This window comes from Centruroides vittatus, unplaced genomic scaffold, assembly GCF_030686945.1.
Source record: "Centruroides vittatus isolate TY-2023 unplaced genomic scaffold, ASM3068694v2 contig_484, whole genome shotgun sequence".
Classification (NCBI taxonomy): Eukaryota; Metazoa; Arthropoda; class Arachnida; order Scorpiones; family Buthidae; genus Centruroides; species Centruroides vittatus.
This window is the reverse complement of record NW_027122274.1, coordinates 326785-343448: the sequence shown is the minus strand read 5'-3', so window position 1 is coordinate 343448 and position 16664 is coordinate 326785. Positions and strand designations below refer to the sequence as shown.

General features: G+C 29.2%; 1 protein-coding gene across 2 annotated transcripts; it reads right to left on the bottom strand.

Annotated features, from left to right (window-relative positions):
* Positions 1 to 404: 404 nt before the first annotated feature.
* Positions 405 to 16416, bottom strand: LOC136977974 (toll-like receptor 13). Of its 2 annotated transcripts, none has more exons than XR_010881153.1 (2): positions 16252 to 16416; positions 405 to 640 (listed from the first exon to the last, which is right to left on the bottom strand). XR_010881153.1 is itself a non-coding variant. In XM_067273591.1 (2 exons), the coding sequence occupies exons 1-2, from the start codon at positions 16265 to 16267 to the stop codon at positions 12145 to 12147; spliced, it is 2385 nt and encodes a 794-aa protein (XP_067129692.1). In that variant the 5' UTR covers positions 16268 to 16416; the 3' UTR covers positions 12053 to 12144. The 2 variants fall into 2 exon arrangements, 1 of the variants encoding a protein (XP_067129692.1); XM_067273591.1 differs by lacking the exon at positions 405 to 640 and adding an exon at positions 12053 to 14513.
* Positions 16417 to 16664: the final 248 nt, after the last annotated feature.

Here is a 16664-nt window from a genome sequence, read left to right as displayed (position 1 = left end):
AGAATAAACAGAAATGTATGAAAAATGAAAATATTAACCATAGGGTACGTAAAAGTCAGTATATAGTACTGTAGTTGTAATTACACATAGTAACAGCCTTACTATAACAATATAGTAGAACAGTATAGTGAAAAGAAATATAAATCCTAATTTGTATTCACAGGTGTTTTCCAGTGGCCGAATGGATAAAATCGCTAAAATTAGTCATGAATTCGCGCCTCAACAACGAGATGAGCATGAGAGAGTTCCGAGTTTTCTTCACTTGTCTGACACCTAAACAGAGAATCAATTCCATAGAAAGCATTTTTCCTTCACAGATTGCGTTGCCTCATTTCATCAAATGAAATATATTTACAATTATCTGTAGTCTTTGATGAATTAATTTTTAAATAATCAAATTATATGTATATAAATTAATTTTGCTTTAATAGTTTAGAAAAAAACTGTAATAAAAACGGCTGGATGACCGTAAAGAAGGCTTTAGCCTAACTCCAAACGATCGAATCCAGACGTCTCAGGAATTTTTCATAGATGATCTGTTCCGAATATGTCGGAACCCGTCTCCCGCCATCTGCCACTTCCATTGTGGGCCTGGCCGAGCTCATGATGGATATAGGAAAATAAAGGGCCCTCTTAGTGCCTGTAGAACGAAAAAAAATATTTTTTAAAGAAATTGTAAATAAATAGCAATATGGGGTATTAGTTATTGAAGGTTTACATTATGATATTCAGAAAATAAATTACTAATATAAATGGATTCGTAAACATTTTATTATTATTTATAAATTTTTTTATCTTGAATTTATTTTATAATTGAAAATATTAAGTGAATGCTTATTAAGGTTTTTTTCAATGAAAGAATGAAATAAATTAGGCTATAAATAATTGGAAAGCAAATTAAAGATTTATTTAAAAATTTAAAAAATACTAATAAAATCATAATAAAATAAATTTTATTATAAAAATTAATTCTTCTTTATAAAATTAAAACGCAAAATAAAAATTAATTTTAATAACAATTTAAAAATAAATTACTTTGGCTTTTTTTCTTTTCTATTAATTAAAATAAGTCTCAAAACATTTTTAGTTTACATTTAAGCAAATAAATTATTTTTAAAATTAAAAATTGAATGAAGAAAATCAAATTATTGTTTTATATTCAGTCGTATTTAATTAAGGAAATTAATTTAGAAACACGAATAAGACAATAAAAATGAAATTTACAGAAACAAACATAAGTTTAAAATAAAAAAAATATGAATAATTTATGTGGATTTATTACTTTTCTGATAGTAAACACACTTATTTAAATAAACGGATTACTAGAGCAGTGATTTTTGAGTTCGTAGTATACTCCAGAGTCATACCAAAGATACCATTATAAACGTAATGTTAAAAAACTGAAATTTTATATAAAAAATATACAGATAATAAAGTAGAGAAATAATTAACATTTTAAAATTATTTTTTGATATATTACATATATTCGTATGGAGAAAGAAAGCAGACTTCACAGTTTAATGATGAGCTTTTCAAACCATTTGAAAGCTTGGTTAGAGTAGATAGATGATGGATTTCAGATAGTTCAATGGGAGAATTTTGGAGCAAGCAATTCTAGACCTGTTACATTGTTTAAAGTTTTTGGAATTCATAGTTCGGCTACTGGAATCGTTCATAAATTTCGACGCTTTTCTATACTTTTCAACGATCAGTAACGTTGTCGTACAGCTTAACCCCAAAATTACGTAACGTATATCCTGATCGACTCTCTTAATTGTATTATGGAATAATACATAGAACGGGGTACTTAACGTTACATTATTTTATTAATTACTAGTATAACACATAAAGCAGTGACATAAATAGTATGGTTCACTAAGCAACACTTCAGAAACAAAAATGAACCCAAGGGTTAAGACCCCAGTATCATGTAAAGTTTTTGTAATCGTACGTAAACCCACCCATGCAAACCCGCCACGCAATCTGCGTTACGTAATTTCTGGACAGCTTCTGTACTTCCAGTTAGAAAGGAGATATTTACAACCTTTCCTTGACCAGTTCTAATGCGGTTGGTCCGAATGCTTGCGGTGGAGAAAATTTAGAGGATCTATCACAAGGTTTCCAGACATACTATACACAGTTTATAACGTTAATATTTAGATGCTATAATGCACACTGCAAGATCTAGATTACCTAGATCCTGAAGTGATTAGTATGAATCTAAGCGTTTTTAATTTTAAAAATAAATATATTAATTTTTATAATATAATATTGTTTTTACAGTTGAAGAAAGAAAATATTAATAAAAGATGCGTACATAAATGGAAAACAAAAATTCACGTTATTCTATAGTGAAAATTAAACTTTGTTGCCAAGAAAACCCATACAATTAATTAATTTTATAATTTGTTTTGTGAATTTTCAGTTTCTGATAAAAGTTTTGAATTCTGCCATTGGGAATTGATCTTTAATAGGTTATATAGATAAAACTGTAGAGATAATTCTAATTTATAAATAGTGTAAAGAACTTTAGTTAAATTCGAATTAATTAAGATAAAAGTAAGAAGTTTAAATTTATGATCAGTTTACGTATGAAAGAAAATTATATTCTAAATATAAAGGGATAATTCTTTTACGGGTGAATAAGTCTTTCCTTGAATTTTCACGGATTTATGTAATGCGAATTTGCACAAACGAATATATCCAGAGGAACAATGATGCCACTCGTAAATCATTATACAATCCGTTATCTTGACTTGTTCAACCTCGACAACTTGTCTCGATCTCCTCAACATTAATTTAAATAGAATTTCATAAACGTCATGTAAAATCATGAATACAATTTTAGAAAGTTTTAACGGATGCATTAGCCGATGTACAGTATAATACATTACAATAATGCCCACGCAACAAGAGTTTATCAGTTGATTAGGTAACATCACTAGACATTGGTCGTGAGTTCACATCTGACTAGCAGGCTAGCCAAATGGAATTTTTCGGGTTTTCTTCACATATCTAGGGAACTTTCTATGAGAAATTAGTCTCTAGAAATTTCCCTTTTAACAGATCGAGCAAGCATAACGTTCTTATTCCATCAATCGAATCCTATGTATTTATAAATGTCTTTTTTCCGATTGATGTCAGCTGCATCATTTAAATATGAGATATCGATATAAAACAATTGAATCTTTTACATTATCATTCAATTTTAAAGATTTAGGCATATTTTATACAAGATAAAGTCACCTTTTTTTTACGAATTTGAAACTCAACAGAAAGCAACTTTTTGCGACAGAAAATGCTCACCCACTCGTACTTTGTATAATATAGACTTATATATCAACTATATGAGCTACAAGAGAAACAATTCTTGTTCTCTGCATAAAATTAATTTGTTGTACAATAAATTTTGATATATAAGTTCGTTTTTATCGAAAATCTTGCCTCGTAAAACTGTTATCCATGTAAAATTCATCTTTACATAACATCATGTGGGCAGCTACTTTACTTTCGAAACGAAACGTTTCCGAAAGTCAGTAAATTAAATTTTTAATATTTTTTAGTTTTGTCTGAAAAGATGTAGAAAAATATTTTACGAACCAAAAAAAAAATCGATTTTAAGTAGTTAAATTTAAAGTTGAAAGTTTAAACTTGACCTTGTTATCCTCGCAAGTTTATTTACAAGATAAAAATAATATAAATTACAAGTATAAATAAGTATTAAAATATACGACAAAAATATTTAAAAAAATTAAAATATTTACTTTTTATTCTCATTTGTAATAATTTCTTATGAAACTTGCATAATGACATCTTTTCTTAAAGTTTTGCAACTGTAGGCAATAGGGTGCATATTCTTGCAACTTTACCAAGTAAAGTTACATGTTTCGGCTAAACTCCCTCCTCAGACCGATATTTCCAAATCGTAAGAATATTGTTATATAAACTTTATGGTATCCAATTGTGAAATTCGGATATCCTAGTGTTATTATATTATTGTCTCACATGTAAAGTGATGTATGCCTATTATTAACTGAACTACAGGAAGGCAAACAGATAGGTTTTTGCAGTTATGTCTCGTGATTAACTGCTAACACGTAATCCAGTTATAGTTACGTGTTAACTGGTTTCAGAACTTGTCTATAAATTATCTTTTTATAGACATCTTCCAAAAGTTATTTTTTTAAAAATTTGTTTTTAAGCATTTTTCAAGCTAAAAATTTATTTTAAGATTTAAAATTTTTAACTTTTAAAGATCAAATTATAAATATTAATTCTTAGTAGAAAGTCTTTCCAAGAGGCATAAATTGTGGGAAATCGCCTACAAACTAAACCGACTTTTTTTGCTAGATTTTATTAAATAAACCAATTTATTTGTTTGTCAAATAGAAGAATAAGTGTATAAAAATATATAAAATACCACACATTACTTGAAAATTACATTGAAAATATTTCATATATTTTATTAATTAATACAGATAACATTTTTTATGTTTCTTAATTAAGGAGAACGCACTGAAAGATAATGTTTTGATTTCTTTACGAGGAGTAAACTGTACAATAAGCAAATTGAATGGATATATTTACGTAATTTACGAGATAAAGTCACAAATAACTAATACATCATCGACAAAAAGAAACAAATATAATCTAATTTAACAAATCACTCGAGAAAAGTGTTTCAAGAAAGCGATACATCACATACATTGAGAATTATATAATTCATCAACTGGAATTTTCATTTCTAATTTTATAAAATCTTCTCACATGTTGATAAATTAATTTTTATAAATCATTCCTTTCCAATCTATGCTTTTGTTTAGTAAACAAGAGTTTGGCGGATGAAATCGAACATAAAAAATAACTTCAATAAGCTTATGAATTTTTGTCTTCTGTCTTTGATACCGTGAAGTGTTTTTATCAAAAGGCATGAATGGTAAGTTCGAATAAAGTATATGAATTATAGTAATCGAATAATAAAACCTAAATGGATTTTTTTTTATATTTATACAAAGAACAAAGCCTGTGTACACTAACAGAAACTACAAAACATTTTCTGTACACAGACAGAAGATATGAGAGAAAGAAGTGAATGAAGGTAATCTTTTCTCTTATATATAATATACAGTCAGGATTTAGTGTTCTAAGAGTCTTGAATCCTGAGTAAGCTTTGGCATCCTTTCGACAATATGTTGAAATTTACAATATATTCACATTCTATACATTATTATAACGTAAATTACTTGTTCAATGTATTTGAAATAATATGTAGTTATTCAATTAATAATTTATTATAAATGCACGCACTAAGAAGAAAAAAGTAAGGCATTAGTTCCTAAATTTTATGTCTGAAAATTTTATGCCATAGGCATGGCTGTCAAGATCTGAAGAGCCATTTATAAATGCGGCACTGTATATAGTCTAATGTGTTTTGTGTACATCATATTGTGAAGTATATATATATATATATATATATATATATATATATAGAGAGAGAGAGAGAGAGAGAGAGAGAAAGAAAGAAAGATAGGCTTTCTTTCTTCTTTTTTACTATAAAGGTTTTAACAAGACATGCAAACAAGACTTCTCTTTACACAGTTGATTTTGTCTTCTTGCCAAGTAACATAAATTATCATTATACATATATTATCTGATATGCTAATAAAATCTATCATATATTTTTAATGTGTTCATAATTTATTACTTGATTATGATTATGATAACTTTGATTACTTGTTTATGATGTTACTTATTTATATACACAATATCTTTCACATATGATCACAAAAAGATCATCATGATCTTTAAACCTTATGATCTAATAACCTTGTGACAGTTTATCAAATTTTGTAATGTTAGAAGTTGAAATCATTAAAAAAACAGGCAAAAATTTCATTAATAATTCTTTAAATTTATATAAATTATTAAATTACAAATTTTTGAGAGTTAATTTAACGTTACATTTTTCTTAAGTAAACATTTTCTCATAGGTTAATTAAGGTTCAAATAGGTTAATAAGTTTAGAATTTAATAGGTTACGTGGGTTATTTACTTAACTTTGAAGCAATTTTTCCGTCATTTTTGAGAAATTTCTTCATATTTTCACTAATTTAAGTTTGTTTACATGCAAATTTTATCTGTTATATCTAGAAACTACGAATTTCCGGAAAATTCTAATCAAGGAAACGTTATTTTGTAGAATTCTATATACTATTTTGTTTCGAAATGCTGATTTCTCCATTCTTTACATTCATTAAAATTCATTGAAAAAGTTAATTTTATATAGAAGTTAACGAACTATATATTTTAAATTGATTCTTCGTTCGATCACAGCATAACAAATTCGTATAGACTTTAGTATACAGTATAACTTTTAAATGCGAGTTAGATACAGTTGTATATAAGTCCTTCACCTCCCCAAATGATACATTTAAAAATTTGAGGCCTTAACCTGTAGCTTGTTTAATTTATGTGCAAATCCAGCCGTACTAACAGTATATGCTCATTTATAAAACCGAAAATTATTTATGAATAATTTGTTTCAAATAACGAATCAAATTATAATCTGTTGGAAATTGGTTTTATACAGAATTATAAGGAATTCTTTGTTATTTTTCACTTAATTTTTTTATTTTGGAGAAAAGTGATTAATTAATTCGTAAACAATTCCAGCGAACACGCTAAATATTTCACAAATTATATGAAAAATAATTATTTTGAAATATTTTTACATGTAAAATGACGTAATCATTATTTTACTCGACACTAATTCTCAGAAACGTTCGGCACTGAACATAAACAATAGTTAAAAGCTGAAAGTCGAAATGTACGACTTCATTAAATTTTGCAAACTTCATCACATTCTCTTCTCAATTTGCAACGCCCGTCTTTATTATACTAAAATTATAACAAAGATCATCCAAGTTTCCTTGCTGCATTATAACTAATGATAGCATCCAATCGACAGAAGAAACATCATTAACATCAGTTCAAGAAGTAATCTTTTTTAATTAAATAGTTATTATTATATATTTTTAATATTAAAAATGTTTTTAGCACTCTCTCAAGCTTGAAATTAATATCGTGATACAATAGAGAGTTTCGATTATCGTTCTAAGGTTGTGTACACAGTCGACAAATTGTTGAAACACCTTTCCGTCGTTACTTCTCCGGCTGGCAACTGCACAGCAACAGTTGTGTCGTCGGTATGTTTGTGTATATACAGTAACCAATGTATATATATATATATATATAGAGAGAGAGAGGGAATCAATTTATGTTTAAGAAGTTTTACATCATGGACGTTATAGAGGAAATCTGCAACTGCACAAAATGATGTGTGGGGCCCAGTGAATAAAAGTACTAAACTGGTAGTTGGTTGCAAATTTGCTTCTCATTAATAAGCTGGCCAAGTAGTTTTCGGTTTTTTATCACGTAACTAACACCTAAATAGACCAGTTTTCCGTAGAAATTTCTTCCCAGGAAATATCATTCCCCATAGGATATTGTCCAAGTGTTGCGTTTTCTTATTCCACCAATCCAGTCTAATCCAGTGTGAGAATAATCAATGTTCAGGACCGTCTTAACGCCATTATATGCCCCTGGGCAAAACAGTGCACTGAAGCCTGCCTACACAACCGTCAGGTAAACGGAAAATTAGTGTTAGGCCAGGAACACACATGCGTAAAATTGTCTGGCAGAAAACTGAATCAGAAATCAGCTTTTAGTTCAGTTTCTGTTTTACGCTTTTATGCCAGAACACACACACGTAAAAATTCTGGCCGAATAGGAAACACCACTACCACCAACAGTGCTAATTTTATTAATTTTTTCCTCTCATATAGGCTATCTATCCCTTTGTACCTTCCATTTTTTCTCCACTTCCTCTGCTATAATATAGAAAATTTAAATTAATAGACTTATATTCCGAATTCAAATAAAGAACGTGTGATCTAAATACTAGGCCTATATATCGATTTTACAAGACCTACCTGTTGTTTGAAATTTTGCACTTACAGCCATCCATAAACGTTGTTTAAATACAGTGTCTTTATGCATGACACTGATGTGGTCGAACGGATTCGATAAACCCCTGCATTTCATTTATTTTTTGTTTTTTCGAGACCGTCACAATTGTAGGGTTAACCCTCGTTGCCGCCATTGTTAGAATAAAAAGCACGTGTCTACTTTGACGTCACAGAAAAGACTTCTCTTTATTGGAGGAATTTTGGCGTAAAAATTTTACGGCGTAAAAAGTAGAGACACGCTCTACTCTATTTTCAGTTCTGTTTCAGCCAAAATTTCAGAAAAATTTTTACGTTTTCTGTTTTATACTAGATTTTACGCTGAATTTTACGCGTATGTGTTCCTGGCCTTAAATTCTGGTCTGCGCGTAAATCAGCAAGGAGTCTTTGGGCAACTGCTCAGCGTGCACATGCGTTAAAGATAGTACTGCCAATGTTGCTACTCTTATTTAGTAATGTCCTTATAATGGACTCTTTTAAGTCTATATAGGCCTAGTATATATAACTTACCCTAAGGACATGTCCTTATAATTGGCAACACTGATTAGTCAGACGTCAAGATCCTCTTACACAGTGCAGTGTGCGGTGACATATACTAAGTGGAGATAAAATGGATCAGTTTCAACAAAATCACTTATTGTGATAAAAACAGAAAAAATTTAGAAAATTATAAAAAATCACAACTAGTGATTGAAAGATCATAATTTATGAAATGAATCGAAATGAAGTGGAATGATCACATGCTTTTCAGTAACGATAATAGAACTAATTAAACTCAAACACGTTAAAACAATCTCACTTCATTAAAATAGTTCAAAAATATAACAATTAAAGAACGCTTTTTATACGATTGATATGGAAAAGACCCTTTTAATGGGCACAAAACAGAAACAAAACTGAAAATAAGAACACTGTTCTTTATTATCATTATGTAACTAAGTGATCTTAGGGCTCTTGTTCTTCTGGATTGTCTCCTAAGAATTTCATTATGGTTTCATTATTCGGAAATTTCTTGTAGCAATTTAGCCTTCAGTGGAGTCAAGATCTCACGTTTCTGTCTAGTTATATCTACTGACTACTTGGCCAGCTCCCATTATCTGTTAGGCCTTTCCTGTAATGGGTATAATTTGAGACCAGCCATATAAAATCCAGTTGTACTAAAGTCATAATATTAGATTAATTTTATTCGTGAATACTGTTTTAATGCATTTGCAGAATAAAATGACAAGTTAAAATGAAAAGAACATGATAACAGATGGTCTTTTATCGTGTTCACACAGCTTCGGTGGATGAATTTTAATAAATTATAATAATCCATTTCTTCCCATCTTAAATGGTCCAAATCATCTTATATCCAATGCAGTACGAAAGGAAAATATTTTTAGTTGTTGACTACCGCCACATTAGGCCTACCACAGCATTACATCGTCAAAAATTCCTCTCTACTTTTGCTTCCTCTCTATTTTTACTTGTGATCACAAGCGTAATATTTCAGTTTATTGCTTGTGCTAACGCTAATTTACAAAGTATTCACGTGTTGTTGTCGCGCATGCACGGACACAAAACAATTTTTTTCGACGAAACTGATGCGAGTATCGACCAAGAACTTTCTTTCTTAACTTCTAGAAACTTCAACGGATCAGTGGCACGTAGGAATAAAAAACAAAAATAAAGACTCTTAAAAATACTACTCTAAAAGCTTAGACTGATCCACTTCACCCCTTAATTCATTTCATTCTCACTTACTCTAATTGTTTCAGTGTACGCCACCCTAAACTAAAATATCACAAAAATACGGATAATACAGTACTCTATTTTATCAGATAAGCACCATAATTAAATAAAAAAACACATGAAAGTCTTTATTTATCTATTTTGAATAAGTCCGTTTTGTATTTCATAGAAATACATGAAATAAGATGTTTAGAGAAGAACGAACATGCTGGATGCTTGCACGCAGTTCTTAACTGAACAGGCTATCAATCAAAGGTATTTTTCAAAATGCCCTGCGTAGAAAAGATAAAAATAACAAGAAAAAAACAGAAAGTACCTGAGACCGGATAACAAGGAATTCTGGATAATCGAGACTTTACTATAATGTATTTCAATTAGATTGGTGTGTATTTGAAATACTTCTTGACACGTACAAAATGTTTCTAGTGAGATAGTAATAAACGAAAATCAATTTATTGACGTTCTCAAAGATTTATGTAAAAAGATAGTTTTACAATAATAGTAATAATAATAATATTTTAACCATGTTAAAATATATTTAAGATAAGTTTTTTTAGTTATTTAAGTAATTATTTTATTTTGTTTTTAACTATAATCTTGACTTTACCCAACGTTACTTTTATGAGTTAAATATAATTACAATTGTGTATGTTTTCTTTCTACAAGTGTCGTAACTAGAATCGATATTAGGGGGGACCAGAATTAGAACGTGAGAAGCTATATCCATCCAGGACCAGATTTGCAAAAAAGCTAAATAAGTTACGTGTCTTTGAGTCTATAGCCTATATTAGGGCCTCACATTTTTAAATGTGTCACTATTTGGTGTAGAAAAAGAAGCTGTTATAACTATGTTATAGCTTAGGGCCACAACAAGTTTAAATAAACAACACTGCATTCACCCCTATATCATTGTTGATGTAGCTAGTAGCGCTATAGATGAACAGTAAACTCTTATATATTGTATGTACTGTACTTTAAGGTAAGTGCATTTGCCACATTCAACTCTTCTCCCTGTATTTATTTGATTTTTTTCTTATTTTATTTATTTACAGAGGTAAAGAGTTCTCCAGGGTTCTCCAGGCCCCTACCTGTTTACGCCAGTGGCCCACTCAAGATTTAATTTTGGAGGAGCCGAGTTTAACGAATAAAAAAAATGAGCAAATTCAATAAAATTTCCACCTTATGTGACCGCTAATTCATTAGTAATATATGAATAGAAGACAATACATAATATAAATAAAACTGAATTTTAATTATGTAGAGATATTTGGAAAATTTACTAGTGGTTTCTTTTCCTTTACTTTGGGGGGTGCCAAGGCCGCTTTGCTCCTCTTTGGATGTGTCACTGGGTTATGCTAATTTTAATGTTTATTTTCCATAATAATGTACGACATTGATCCTTGTACCGAAGATCATTTATGTATGTTAGGTGTAAATTTTGTATAACGTTACATGAATAATAAACGTTAAAGAATGCTTGTCATAGTTTTTGATCGCATCTTACAGAATTAATCAGTTTATTCGTAAATTACGACACATAATCGTTGTTATATCTACGTCACGTGCGATATTAAATCATTATCAAATAGGACAAACAATACACTTTATTCTGAATAAAGCTATAGTATAAACGAATTTTGTATTAAAATAACGCCAACACTAAATTTATTGTTGATAAAGGTAAAAGTAACCTTCATATAGCGCCGTCCTAAATAGCGTTACCCTTAGTAAAGAGCCAATAAATACACTGAACTGATTTTCCCTAAAAATATTAAGCACATATTTAATACTACGTGAATTTCTAAATGCTAAATTATTTTTAAAAGTCGCGAGTTATTTTAAATTACGAATGATTTTGGAACTGATGTTTTCCATATAGTTTATATGTTATTAAACTATAATACAAATTTGACATGTAACTTAATCATACACAATTTTAATTTTATATTCGTATAAAATCTGTTTATATATAATAAAGTAACTTATGTTAATGATGCACGTCTGCTTTCCACCTCAATAATCAATTATAATCATATACAATCGAACGTCTATTAACGGCTACCTCCTAACAATGGCAACCCATAAACAGCGACTATTTTTAATATTCCCTTCGGTTACTATTTTCAGAGATTTGACTGTACAAAAGTCAACGATGATGCGCTTTAAGAGATGCTAAGAGTGAAAATGTTGCATTAATGCATCAATGTCAAGGCCATCGGGTCTCGAACTCAGCACTACAGACAGACGTATCGATTCTTTATCTAACGCGCTTCGGTTTAAACATAAATTGCACATTTTTTTAAATAAAAAAGACAATGTATAAATTTATTTACAAATTAATTACAATATTAACATTCGTTTAGTCTCGTTACAACATTACTAACTCCTACACAATCCGATTAAGCTTTAACGTGTCTGGTTTATTCAATGCCTTTATAAGTCTTTTCCAAAATAACTTTTGCCCCATTGGGTGGTCTGTCCACGGGATATAAGTTCTAGTACTCATTAAGTACTTAAGATTGCTAGGAAGTTGTAATTCCTGTATTGATCCTAGAAAGATCAATATCAGAGAATCTCTCCTCTCTTCAAATAATCTGTGTTGGGCCATTTGTAATTCAAACATGCACCAACGATTTTTGATATAAGAATCGGAAATTATTAATATAATTTTTCTACACTTCTGCACGTACTCGAACACTTCTTCCGTAACATCGTTACCAGCCAAGCAATCTCGATCGTGCAAACAAAATTTTATTTGTGTTTTCTCAGTTTCCAAAGTCGGTAATAACTGATTAATTATCCATTCACTATTTAATGAATCGTAAGAAACAAACGCATCGTACATATATGAGTTACTATCATTAGATTCGCGATACCTCTTCACTCTAGACATCAGGATACATCGGTAGTAACGTATGTGCCACTTAAATTTGACTGAGATTAAAATTACGGAGATAATTAAAAGCACGCAACTACTCATCCCGGATATCAATAATATATTTATTCCTTTTTCTTTAGGATAACAATGGCTACTTTCGAATTCGAATATTCTTTTTTTCTGTCCTGATGGGGTGACGCACGTGTAATCTTCTAACTTACTTTCGAGAACGACACTTGTGCTCCTTTGCCAATTTTGTAGAATGGTAATGTTGCAATCCATACAGTCGAACTTATTTTTAGAGAAGTCCAGATTCTTTACTGTACTAAAATCTTGCAGCATAGCAGGAGTGATATACATGATATCATTGTCACTGATGCGAAAATAGGTGATATTGGTGTTATTAGTTAAAATGCTATCGTTCCAATGTAGAATTCTATTGTTATCCAAGAGAAGGACTTCTAGAGATTTTAGAGGTTTAAATACAGGTTCTAATTGAACAATATTATTCCATGATAGGTCTAAAATCGCCAAACTGACAAGATGAATGAATATGTCAGAGGAGTTTAAATTATCAATTAAATTATAGCCCAAATATAAAACAACTAAATTCGATAACCCATAAAACATCTCAGACCTTAAATTGCTTATTTTATTATAATTTAGAGCTAAATTAGTAAGGTAATTTAAATCCTTGAATGCATAATTTTGTATATTTTTTATTGAGCAATCTCCTAACTTGGCTGTATTAAGGCTATTGTTGCCTGTAAAAATGAGATCAGTTAAGGTAGGTGGTAATAGAGTATTAGTTAAGTCTAACTCTTCTAAATCTGGCAAGATTTTAAAAATTGCGTTAGGTAATGTAAAATCCCATTTAAATGTAAGACCATTAGAACTTAAATCTAGAATATGTATCCTATACCCATAATCAGATTCATTAAAAATAATCCGTCTCAATTTATTACCGCTTAAGTCTAGTGTTTGTAAATTTGGTATGCCAAATATTTCGTAGCCATTTAGTTCAATTAACTCGCAACGAAAAAGCACAAGCTCTCGAAGTGTTTTAAAATCTAACAAATACGGAAAGACAACCAGACGGTTCTCACCAATATCCAAAACTTCTAGAGCACCATTAGAAAGTGGCATTAGTACATCAGACTTTATGAAAGTATTATTACTTAATCTACGTGCAATTAGTGAACGTACTGACGTCTTAGATAGTCCATAAGATACGTTTCTTAATCCCTCATAATCTAATGGGTTACCAGTAAGAAGCAATTTCCTCACATTGTTTAAACCAGTCAGAGCGTTATCATCGATTCGTCGTATGGCACAGTTTGTAAGATCAAGTTCATTGACCCGAATATCCTGTATTTGCTCAACTTCATTAGAAGTAATACTTTGCAACAAAGCATTTTTAGATAAATCCAACTTATTCAAATCTAGGCATTTAATAGCTGGTATTAAATCGGATAAACTAGTAAACTTGTTATTAGCTAACCTTATTATTTTTAAATTATCCAAGTTACAGAACGTACCTTCTTCTAGATGAGATAAGCGATTATTTGTCAATAACACTATCCTCAAACTTGATAAACCGGAAAAAGTATTGTTTCTTATTATTTCTAATTCTCCTAATGATATTTGCACTACGTGTATAGCAGGTATATATTCTTTAAATGGTATAGATAATACTTTTTGAGGAGTTGATTGTATATGGATGTCTATTATGTTACTATTAATACTTGCTGTTTTTACTGCATAGTCGATGCTTACACTTGTACATAACAGTAAGGAGTCACTTTTAGGCCTATATTCACAAAATCCCTTCATTTCTGCTTTCGAAGTTCGTATATAAATAAGAATGATTATTAAATCTGTAAAAAAGTTTTCTATATTAAAACATAATATTAAAATATAAAATAATTATATTTTCTTTAATTAAATTATAAAAACTTTCTAGAAGACTTTATTTTTATTACTGTTGTTTGTATTTAGTTTTCGTTAGTGTATCTATTTTACAGATTTATTGTATTCCTTCGCATCTTTTTCTATAATATTCAGCAATATTCTATAAAAATTGCATTTTTATAAAGTTATCATCTATGTACTGTACAATTGAACCTCCAATAACGACCACCTGTAAATGACGACCATTTTTCAGAAATGCGTGCAAAATAACCTCCAAACAAAGCCATTTTTTAATGTTCTTATTAGTGGCCGTTGTTCAGAGGTTAGATTGTAGTCTCATTCGACACGACGCGAATCGCGCCAGTCCGGCGCGTTAATCTCACACCTTTGACCTATATTAATAAGATTAATTAATGTTCTGTTGTCTTAATTCATTTTATAGGCATGCAAATATTTAAAAACTTATAATTAATTGTTAACATTGTAGTTTACAATAATTAAGTTAAACTGATTAGTAAATTTACTAAAACAAGAAATTATTCAACTATTTAATCATGATTTTTTTTTAAGTTAAAGCTTAAATACCTAAAAAAAACTTTGCAATTGTAAAATGTATTTAAATAATTTAAATGTTAATAATTCAAATCTTTATTTAAATATTCTATCTTATTATAGACTAATTACACTTATGAAGTGTGTATCTTATATTGTACTTAATAAAAACTGTATAGTTTGTTATACCTTGTTAACTGTATACACTGTATTTGCGTAAGAACTACATACCTCATACTATCCTCAGCTAAAAACTATGTAAGTGTGGAGTAACTTATTTGTATAAACACTATATAAAACTGTATACCTTGTACTGTACGTGCTTAAGAATTATAATAACGTATTACTTCGAATTTAAGATTTATTTTTCTCCTTTCGAGTAAGAACCATATGATCTTTCTCACATGTTTCTTGATTTAAAGTTGGGGTCTGTCTTAAACTTGTCAAAAGTTTATATAATAAAAATTCGAGATTACTTCTTTATTTTATATTTTCTGTTAATTATATTTTATTTTAAATGCGTTGTTAGCGTTGTAAATCTTTAATATATTCTTTTAAACTGTATCTATTGGTTTATAACTCTTTTAAACTCTACGTTCCATAAAATTCCCTTTTAAAAATGGAAGTGCGACTTAAATTCTAAGTATTCTTTGTCACCCATAGGAAATCTAAATATAAAAAAAAATGTTTATTGCATTTTCTACATATTTCAAATACATTATTAACGTTTTTTATTCTTTAATAAACTCTAAAACTACATTTCGTCTATTAAAATCCATATAAGCAAGGACGAGTCTTATAATTCGAGGTATTCTTCGTCATATTTTGAAGGTCTGTTAATTACATTCTATTTTATATATAACATTAAGACTTTTACTTACTTTAAAAAAAAAACTTATTTTAAACTCCTAATTATCATCGAATATTTTCCTAAAATTCCCTGAAAGTTGGGTGTGTCTAAATTCGAAATAATACAATAATATTACAGGTAGAAATATAAGAAAAGGTAGAGCCTAGAAGCAAATTAATTATTTATTTAATCATGTATACGTGTTTATAACAGTAAGATAAGAGATAAGAGAAGTAATTATATCCACGAAACAGCTGTAAATTACAAGTGTCTATACTTAATCAGGCTGTAAAATTACTTACATTTTACCAAATCCATAAATATAATCCATGTAGACGTAATTTATATAGTCTTAAACATCGACAATAATTACAAACGAATTCAATTTTGTAGTTCATCGTTCTTTGAGCTTATTACAAAATAGAAACAGTCCAGACCAAGTATGAAATTTCTGATAAGTGAGTTGATAAACGTGTACAGCATAACGCAATCAAGGACGTGTAAATCACGTGATACTACTGTTAGTACACTTACACTTACATTCAAACGAGTTAAAATTGAAATAATCTTCAGAAAGTTTATTGTTATTTAATTTAAAATATTCAATTATTTCGTTTCGTAATTCATTTATCCTCCTTTACGAATATAAACGAGGATTTAATTAAATAAAATTTTACAAAATGTAAAATTACAGTACTTAATTAACGATTTGTAA